The 10,369-nt window shown below is 48.7% G+C and overlaps 1 protein-coding gene across 1 annotated transcript; it reads left to right on the top strand.

Annotated features, from left to right (window-relative positions):
* Window positions 1-2,882: 2,882 nt before the first annotated feature.
* Mul1 (mitochondrial E3 ubiquitin protein ligase 1) lies at window positions 2,883-10,070 on the top strand. Its single transcript, XM_034502660.2, has 4 exons — window positions 2,883-3,109; window positions 7,014-7,101; window positions 7,639-7,759; window positions 8,386-10,070. Exons 1-4 carry the CDS (start codon window positions 2,990-2,992, stop codon window positions 9,113-9,115), a joined length of 1,059 nt encoding a protein of 352 aa, XP_034358551.1. The 5' UTR covers window positions 2,883-2,989; the 3' UTR covers window positions 9,116-10,070.
* The last annotated feature ends 299 nt before the right edge of the window (window positions 10,071-10,369 follow it).

Here is a 10,369-nt window from a genome sequence, read left to right as displayed (position 1 = left end):
TGTATTATCTGAGCTTCTGTGTTATCTTGTTAAGAACAAACTGAACTGCTCGGCAGTGGTGACACACGCCTTTAATCCCAGCACTTGGGAGGCAGAGGCAGGCGGATTTCTGAGTTCGAGGCCAGCCTGGTCTACAGAGTGAGTTCCAGGACAGTCAGGGCTACACACAGAAACCCTGTCTTGAAAAACAAAACAAAACAAAACAAAACAAAACAACAACAAAAAAAAAAAACCAAAAAGAACAAACTGAACATAAAAACAGTATTCTTCTCTTCTTTTAAAAGTAAATAGGTCATGTTGGTCATGGAGGAGTGTATCTTTAACCCCATTACTTTGGAGGCAGAAGTAGAGAGATCTCTAAGTTCGAGGCCAGCCTGGTCTATATAATGAGTCTCGGGCTAATGAAGGCTACATAGTGAGATCTTGTCTCAATGACAGCAAACAAAGCCAAAAATAGGATCCTATTCAAGCACATTTGTAGCCTGCTTTTTCCATTTTCCGACCTATAGATATCGGGGGTCAGGGGACAGACACACAGCTCCCCACTGTCACCCACAGCAATCTGAGTTTCCCTAGACTTTTAGGAACTTCAACTCAGACCAAATGGAGTTCTGACTTCAACAAAAAAAGTATTCCAGGGCCGGTCAGTATAATGAGGCAGAGTTGGAGATTTTTATTATAGATATTTTGAGGGTTAGAGGGGGCATTGAGAACAAAGTAAGACAGGCCCAAGCGTGGGTATAGGTTCTTCAGAGGAACGAGGCAATTGATCGGCTTAGCATTAGCTAGACCAGTTAGGTGGCTCTCATGATAAATCTCAAATGAGTTGCTAAGAAGCCCTCCCCTGTCATTTGATATGTGAGACTGCAGATGCCTTGGATAGAATTATGATCTAGAACCCCTAGGGTTGAATCAGGAGGCTAGTACATGCAAGTTTTCTGTAAATGAGGTTTCTGATAAGGTTCCTAGAAAATTGAGGGTTTACAGCTGGGAAGGAAGGAAGGCCTTGGGCAGTTGTTAATTGTGCTGGAATTATTTATTTATTTATTTTGAGACAGGGTTTTTCTGTATAGCCCTGGCTGTCCTGGAACTCACTCTGTAGACCAGGCTGGCCTCGAATTCAGAAATCTGCCTACCTTGGAATTATTTTTTATATTTATTTCTTTATTTACCTTGTCCGTGTTGGGAATATAGCAGAGATCAGGGGACAGTGTTTGACAGTTGGTTCTTTCCTTCCATTTCGTGGCTCTGGAGAATGAACTCAGGTTTGACAGCAAGCACAAAAGTTTACCAGCTAGCTGTCTTACCACCCTTACACTTGAATTCTTTTCTGGCAAGAGGCTTTGACCAAATTGCTGAGTAAGGGGCTTTTTTTTTTTTTTTTTTTTTCCTGTCCCAACGTTTTTCCTGCCACAACAAATATTTCAAATTTTATTCAACCAACTGATTATTGACATTAGATCATTTTTAATTTTTGTTATTTAAAAACACTCCAATGAATATTGATTTGGGTCAATAGATCTATCTATTTTGAGGAATTTAAAGAATAACCTATAGGACACTGCAAGGAGAATTCAGGCTTCGTAGGCAGATGTGCTGGTTAAGATGTGCAGTGTCTCTGGTTGTTTTAGGAAGCAGATGTCTGAGAGGAGTTGGAAGAGTTATTGATAGGTCCCCTGGGTTTGAAGCCCATTATCACTTTTAGTTAAAGGTCTGAGTGTATTTATATTCTCCCTGCCCCTAGTTGTTTTTTTTTTTTTTTTTAAGACAAGATTTCTCTGTGTAGTCCTGGCTGAACTAGAACTCGCCCTGTAGACCAGGTTGGCCTTGAACTCAGAGATCTGCCTTCCTGTGCTTACTGAGTGCTGGACTGAGTGTATTTCTTAACCCGAGCCTCAGTTTCTTCTTCTGAAACCTCTTCTGTGGCAGTGTTGAATACATCAAATGCTGGTCTGGAGGGGCTGAGGTGGAGCTAAGTGGAAGAGCAATTGAAGCCCCGGATTTGTTCCCTAAAGAGTGGAGTGAAGCTGGGTAGTGGTGGCGCACGCCTTTAATCCCAGCACTTGGGAGGCAGAGACAGGCGGATTTCTGAGTTCGAGGCCAGCCTGGTCTTCAGAGTTTGTTCCAGGACAGCCAGGGCTACACAGAGAAACCCTGTCTCAAAAAACAAAACAAAAAACAAACAAACAAAAAAAGAGTGCGGTGAAATGCAAGCCTAGGAAACGTAACCACAGTACATGGCATATAATAGTCACTCGATAAAAACAGTTGCGGATATTATATTAAATAAGCAGTATGCTGGTTTTGGGTGGCGGTGGTAGATTAAGAGCTATTTTAGTGATTCAGCTGGTGTAGAAGTTGAAGACTTTGAAGCTGGACTAATTGCTCTCCAGCTCTCCTCAGCAGTATGGCTCTGACCACGTTCCCTATCCCCTCTGGCCGGCAGTTTCTTCATCTTTAAAACCCAGGTTTCAAGGTTCTCTGATAGCTTAAAGCGTAACACTTCTTAGTGCTTAACACATATTTCACTCAGCTCCCCGTCTGATGGCGGCAACGTCAAATAATCCAAAGAAACAGCCCAGTTTGCCACTATGGCTAAAAACTTGAGTTCTATCTCAAGGACCCATAAAGTAGGAGAGTCCTGCTCTCTATATGTGCACCGAGGCACGTTCTCATAGGATTAGAAAGATGTCATATAACAATAACAGAGCAAGAAAGTCTAGAAACCCGGAGGAAGTGCTCCCACGTGACCACAGCCAGTGCGTGGAACGTTCACGGTCCTCCTGGGATCCCACCGATTTCCCAGGAGGCCGCAGTAACGTTGCAACCACTTGGGCAACGTCTTCCGGTCCCCTTTGCCCCAACCCCTGTCTCGACTTCCTGTATTACGTCATCAAAAGGCGACGAGCCTACGGTTACCAGGAAAAGCTGCGCGGCTGCGTAGGGATCGCAGGTGATTTCGAGGCGGCTGACGCGGCTCGGGATCGCCATGGAGAACGGAGCGCGGCCGTCGCTCGGCCAGGTCCTCCTGTTGGGCACCAGTTCGATGGTCACCGCCGTACTGTACTCCATATATCGGCAGAAGGCCCAGGTCTCCCAGGAACTCAAGGTCAGTGAGGGGGGCGGGCCGGCCTGGCTGGCAGGTCGCGCCGGGGCGCACCGGGGAGCCACAGGGCCTCAGACGACGCGCAGCCGGAGGGGACCCCGGCCACCGGCTGCATCGAGGCTGCCCGCCCCTTCGCTCCGACGCCCCCGGAGTTATCCTCAGTGCACTGGACGTCACCGCAGTGCTGTAAAACTATTTCTCGAAAACACGCTGTGCACCAGGTAGTGAGAAAAACAAGCCGTTCGTCCTGTTGGAGATTCCATTCTAGGACCTCGAGACGGCTACACGGAATCGGACCGTGTGATAAGGCGAAAATCCGGTTGGAGTAAGGCAGAGAAAAGTGTGCAAAAATAGGGAAATCCCGGAGAGTTCCGGGTTTTTTTTTTTTTTTTTGTTTGTTTTTTTGTATTTTTTGCTATAGTAAAATACTCCGACAGAAAGCAACTTAGGAGAGGGAGAAGGGTTGTTTAGTTTTCAGTTTCAGGTTCCCGTCCGTCATCGCGGGGAAGGCCAGGCAGGCACTTGAGGCAGCTACCAAATCATGTCTGAGTCGAGAGAATCAAACGCATGCATGCTTAGCCCTCAGTTTGATTTCTCTGCTGTTGTACAGTCCAGAGCCCAGTCTTAGGGAGTGGTGTCAGTCACAACACAACAGGCGAGTTTCCCCAGGTCAGTTAGAGCTGTCAAGACAGTGCCTTAACAGCTATGCCGACACAGGCTGACCCAATATAGACAGTTTATTATTGAGACACTCTTTCCCAGAGATTCTAGATTGTGGCCAGTTGACAGGGGGTGTCGCCGTTTTAAACAAGGTGATATTTGGGGTGCAGATGGAGGATGTGAAGATATGTAAGGCACGGGTGATTCCAACTTGGAGAACAGCAAACTTAGAGGCTCATTTATTTAACCACTCGGCTCCTGGTTTCTACAATGATTTCTTTGTATATTATAGTTACTTTAAAGCTACATTCTCATTCGAGGGTTGCCCTTAACAGCTCACACCACACATTTCCGCTCGGATTTATTTTTGTCAGCTCAATAATTGCCTGAGATAGATGACAGAGGGCATTGCTGATGATCGAAAACCCAGACATTTGACAGTGAAAGGAAATGTCACACAGCAAGTGTTAACTGTCAACTAAGCAGGAGCTGAAATCACCTAGGAGACAAGTCTCTGGGTGCAACTGTGAGGCCTTGTCTTCATTAGGTTAATTTTTTTGTTTTTGTTTTTTCCAGACAGGGTTTCTCTGTGTAGCCCTGGCTGTCCTGGAACTCACTCTGTAGGCCAGGCTGGCCTTGAACTCAGAAATCCGCCTGCCTCTGCCTCCCAAGTGCTGGAATTAAAGGCGTGCACCACACTGCCTGGCTCATTAGGTTAATTTTGATGACAAGTTTTGCCTTGTATCAGTACCATTCTCTGGGTTTGGGTCCTTGACTGTGAAAAAGGGAGAGAGTGAGCAGAACACATAGCTCTCCATTGCTCTGTTTCCTGATTATGGATATCATGTGACCAGCTGCTTTAGGCCCCCTTTACTTTGACTTTCTGCCTCAGTCAGGGTTACTTGCGATGTGATGCGACACTGACCGAATCAACTTGGGGAGGAAAGTGTTTATTTGGCTTATGCTTCCAAATCACTGTTCATTGCTGAAGGAAATCAGAAGGAACTGAAACAGGGCAGGGGCCTGGAGTTAGGAGCTGATGCAGAGGCCTTCGGGGAGGCTGCTTACTGCTGCTTACTGCTTTGCTCCTCATGGGCTGCTCAGCCTGCTTTCTTACAGAGGGAGGGTCACTAGCTCAGGGGTAGAGCCACCCACGATCGTCTGCCCCTCCCTCATCTCTAGTTAAGCTGGGTTTTAGGGAGGAATTTTTCTCAGTTGAGTTTCCCGCCTTTCACATAACTCCAGCTTGTTCTATCCCTGCCCGCCTCTGCTTTTCACTAGTAACTGAGCTCTTTCAGTTGGTTTATTGAGGACCTGTGGCCGAGTTGATGTAAAACTAGCCACTTCCCCGGATTGATTGAGCCCATCCTTGAACCGTGAAAAACCCAAATAAACACTTTGTCCCTTAAGTTGTTTTCTTACAAGTGTTTTATCACAGCAAGAGACATTGAAGAAGCTAAGCCAGCTTGGAGCTTAAATTCAGGTCTTTGGGTTCAAGGGTAGTATAATTGGCCATGCAGGAGTGAAGATTTCTGTTGTGTCCTTCTCTCTCTCTCTCTCTCTCTTTTTTTTTTTTTTTTTCCAAAACAGGGTTTCTTTGTGTCATCCTGTCCTGGAACTCACTCTGTAGACCAGGCTGGCCTTGAACTCAGAAATCCGCCTGCCTCTGCCTCCCAAGTGCTGGGATTAAAGGCGTGTGCCACCACCGCCCTGCCTACTATTCGACTCTTGAAACTTGAAACAGTGGACTCCAAGAAATTGAAATTTCCCCCAGGAAGTTCCTGCTGCTGGGAGGAGAAGCCAAGGCCCTAGGGGTCTCTTGGGGGAAGAATTTGTCAAGATGACCTTGGTAGGAAGAACTGAGCCTGAGGCAGAGGTGCTGGGTGGGACCATATAATAAAAAGTAATAATTTGAAAAGCCCTTACTTTTGTGTTAGGACCCAAAGATAAAGTTGGGGTAGAGCCACTGACTATCCCTGCCCTCCTCTGCTTTTCACTAGTAACTGAGCTCTTTCAGTTGGTTTATTGAAGACCGGTGGCCGAGGCTGGCTAGTTATGGACACCATGGCATGGCTCTGGTCATAACTCCAGCAATGGTACACTTTTTTTTTCTCCTTTCTTAGTTGACCACATTGCTTTGTGGCACCTGTCAAGGCGGGGAAGGGTCTTCATATCTTGATTCTTAACTCGGCATTTGACAAGCAGTACATGCTCAGTACGTGTTGGTGGTCTTATTTTAGTTGGCATTTCACAATCCATCAACCGAAGGCTTGTGTTGGCAGTTGTATGAAGGTGGACTCTTGAACCCAAGTCTTATCGCCAGGTTGATTTCAGTAAGGGCTCAGAAACAAAACCTTGGAGTTCCTGCAGTGAAAAGGTTTGGATCAGAAGTTCCCAGTGCTAACCAGGCAGAAGCAGGTGGCTCTCTGAGTTCAAGGGCAGCCTGGTCTACTTAGTGAGTTTGAGGCCAGCCAAGGACACATAGTTGAGATCTTATCTCAAACCAAAACCAACCAAACTAGAAGCAAAACCGAAAAATGAAACACAAAAACCCAGAACAAACAACAACAAAACAAGTTGAAGGACACCCTCAGATGCATGCTAAGTTCTAGGCTAGCCTGTGGTACTTGAGACTTAGTCTATAAAAGGATAAAATAATTAACCCTTCCTGGAAAAAGCTGTGGGAGTTCTAATATAAGATTTTCATCTGTTGGTCAGGATACCAGCTTACAGAGGTGACTTTGTACCTTATTCCCCTGTTTTTCTTGGTGATGAGAGTGCTTGATTATTGCATGGCTTCCATGTGTCAGCTCTGGACTGGGTTTTCCCGTCCCTCAAAGTCCATTTATCCTACCTAAACTTCCATGAGATTGGCTTCCCCCTCCTTTTACAGTTTTGGAGGCAGACTCATCAAAGTTCTCCAGAATCATCAAGGATACACTTGCAGCTTGAGCTAGCCCCTGTCTCTGCTGAGGGTCCTACTACTGTGTGCCAAGTAGCTAGTACCTTTTATATTCGATTGTATTCACGTGAAAGGAGTGTTTTGTTGAACCGGCAAGCAGATGGTGCTCCAGCCTTGGGGACGAGGAGCCCAGAGACCTCATGTTCAGGGCCAGACTTCGGAACCAGAGCCTCCAGATTCCCCCTCTGTGCATTCTCCTCATCCCTCTCCCCACCATACCTTAAGTCTGATACAGCGTGTCAGTATTCAGTGTCCAGTTTAATATCTATCTATTTTTTCATTTAGGGAGCTAAGAAGATTCATTTGGGTGAAGATTTAAAGGGCATTCTATCAGAAGCACCGGGAAAGTGTGTGCCTTATGCTGTCATTGAAGGTGTGTTTACTTGTTTAGTGGGAGTGGCAGCAACTGCCTTGTTCCAATACCGAATGAAGACGTAGTTGACATAGTTTTTTACATTTATTTGTTTATCTTATCTTGTGTGTCTGTGTGTGGGGGGGAGGGCAGGGTGTAGGTGCCACTCCACAGTGGTGGAGGTCAAAGGACAACTTAGGAGTTGGCTCTCTTTCCACCTTTTTGTATGTTTTCCAGGGCTCAGGTCATCAGGCTTAGTGGTGCTTAACCTGCCTACCCTCATAAGAGCCTTTTAATGGTGTTGGGACAAGGTGACCAAACCATTGTGGACTTCTGATTGTTTGAGAGAGACCCAGTGTGGTATAAGGTAGTCGTTAAGAGCCACGTGATGTGGTTCATGTGAGGTGCTTACGTCCAGCACTTTGCAGCGTGCTCTCTAGATGTGCCCCACAGTGACATGGGTGCTGTTGTGCTGGTTAATTAGTGAAGCTCAACACATGGGAGTCCTTAAAGAGAGGTCAGAGCAGCCTTCAGAGACCATGATTGCTTCCTCTCCAGGAGCTGTGCGGTCTGTCAAAGAAACACTCAACAGCCAGTTTGTGGAAAACTGCAAGGGGGTGATTCAGCGGCTGACCCTTCAGGAGCATAAGATGGTGTGGAACCGAACAACCCACCTTTGGTGAGTGCCCTCTGGCCTCTCTACACCACCTCACTCGGTCTGTTCTGGGCCATGGGCTTGCTGAGTCTAGCTTCTTGGAGACCTGATGCAGAGCTGCTTCTCCGTGCCCCCAGTACTGCTGTGTGCGCTGTGCACTGCCCTTAGAGCCCAGGTGGCAGCCGTTACAGCTCAGGCTCCTAGGCCTGCTTCCTGATTACAAAACCTGGTTTTCAGAAGGAACCTGAAGTCTGTTGATTCTTAGCACAGTGAAGTTGTAGAACCACTCACGTATAGCTCGGTCACCTGCGGAGTTGCTTAAATGATTGTGTGCCAGCATACAAAGTGAGCCATTTTCCCATCTGCTTCTAGCACGTTTTGTCTCAGGTACTTCTGTGATGGTGATACAAGGGTGTAGACCCTAAAGGTGACCTCTGTTCTTCCCTGGTGTCCACTGAGACCTGAGGGACCTGAGCCGCCCCTTCTTGCTCTGGTCCTAATGCTCTAGGACTCAGTGAGTGGAGGCTGGCCTCCAGTTAGGATGGTAGATCCCCGAGGATTCCGTATGTGTACCCACATGTAGGTGACCCCATGTGTGGGAGTCAGGCGCCTGCTCCTCTCTTGTTCATCTTTGGTCCTTGTGTTTTTAGGAATGACTATTCCAAGATCATTCACCAGAGGACTAACACTGTGCCCTTTGACCTCGTGCCCCATGAGGACGACGTGTCTGTGTCTGTGCGAGTGCTGAAGCCTTTGGACTCCGTGGATCTGGGCCTAGAGACTGTGTATGAGAAGTTCCACCCCTCTGTGCAGTCCTTCACTGATGCCATCGGCCACTACATCAGTGGGGAGCGGCCCAAAGGCATCCAGGAGACAGAGGAGATGCTGAAGGTGGGAGCCACCCTCACGGGGATTGGTGAGCTGGTTCTGGATAACAACTCTGTCCGCCTGCAGCCCCCCAAGCAAGGCATGCAGTACTATCTGAGCAGCCAGGACTTTCACAGCCTGCTGCACAGGCAGGAGTCGAGTGTCCGGCTCTGGAAGGTTCTGGTCCTGGTGTTCGGCTTTGCCACCTGTGCCACCCTCTTCTTCATCCTGAGGAAGCAGTACCTTCATCGGCAGGAGCGCCTGCGCCAGCAGCAGCTCCAGGAAGAGTTCCTGGAACATGAGGCCCACTTGCTGAGCCAAGCCACGCCTGAGGACAGGGAGAGTCTGAAGAGTGCCTGTGTTGTGTGTCTGAGTAGCTTCAAGTCCTGTGTCTTCCTCGAGTGTGGGCACGTGTGTTCCTGCCGCCAGTGTTACCTTGCTTTGCCAGAGCCCAAGAGGTGCCCGATCTGTCGGCGGGAGATCACCAGGGTGATACCCCTGTATAACAGTTAGGGGTCTTGTGGTCACGTGGCAAGTGTCCCTCCCCTTGTCAGGGTCTGTCTTGTGGCCTTTGGTGGGGTGGCTATACCTTCATGTATGATGGAGGGGACACCAGCAAGCTGCACACTTCCAACATCTGGGGGTTGCTTCTCAACTTGGACCTGGGGGGGGTCCCATGGTGAGGGCCCCTTCTCAGGAGCTAGATCCATGTGTATGAATAAGACCAGCTTATTGTCCAGGCTCCATGGCCAGGCCTCTCGACTCTTGCTCCCTGGTGTGTGTGTGTGTGTGTGTGTGTGTGGCAGGGGTGAGTCGGTTAGCCTGGGAAGAAGGGCCTTACAGTATGGCCTCTTGGGAGGCTGCCCAGACTCCTACTTGCTTCTGCTCAGGGGAAGGAATTTCTAAAGACTTGTCAGGTGGGCAGGCCTCGGTGTCTCCCTTACTTACTTACTGAGTAATGTTTGCATACGTGAAGACAGCAGGGGGTGAGGTAGGCGTCTGCTTGGCCCATTCTGCTTGGCCCATCTGGGTGGGGCACAGGTCAGCAGGAGGACAGGAGGCTTTTCTAGGTGCTTCTAGGTTGGTAGGCAGCCTGGGTGCTCTCCTTTGACACAGGAAGGCACTAGAACTGAGGATGTGGGACTGCTGCTGCCTGGCTTCCCAGGCTGCTCCAGGTTCCCATGGAGACCTCATTAAAACAGAGTGAAGGTTGCTGCTGCCCGGGTGTCTGGCCTTGGTATCTTTGCTTGTTTTTGCCTAAGAAGGGTAGCTGGGGGCACCCACACAGTGGGCCTGTCAAGACAACCTCACTGTCCCTAGCACACAGTGGGCCTGTCAAGACAACCTCACTGTCCCCAGCACACAGTGGGCCTGTCAAGACTAACTCAGTGTCCCAGCAGCCCCGCCTCCCTCACCCACCCCTGACTTGTGAGTGCAAGAGAAATTAGAGATTGTCAGGTCATCCAAATGGCTCTTCTCTTCTTTGACCATTTTCCCGGCCTCCTGTGTGAGGAAGAAGGGCTTCCCTGGTGCTGACACAAGCACATGCTGTGTGAGTGTCACATATGTGTGCCTGGGACTTAGTTCACTAAAGTTAAGTGGCTGAGGCGTCCCTGGGATGGAGTCGAAGTCCCCCCCCCCCCACCATAGGATGAGATGGAGCTTGGAGACCTCTGCTCTCCTCTTGAGCTCCCCAAGATGGGGTCTAGTTCATCGTTGTTGAGGCCCTCATGCTCATCGGGCCCACAGTGGGACTGGAGGGCCTTC

This window comes from Arvicanthis niloticus, chromosome 5, assembly GCF_011762505.2.
Source record: "Arvicanthis niloticus isolate mArvNil1 chromosome 5, mArvNil1.pat.X, whole genome shotgun sequence".
Taxonomy (NCBI): Eukaryota; Metazoa; Chordata; class Mammalia; order Rodentia; family Muridae; genus Arvicanthis; species Arvicanthis niloticus.
Note: the sequence above shows the minus strand (reverse complement) of the source record. Positions and strands in the feature narration are given on the sequence as shown.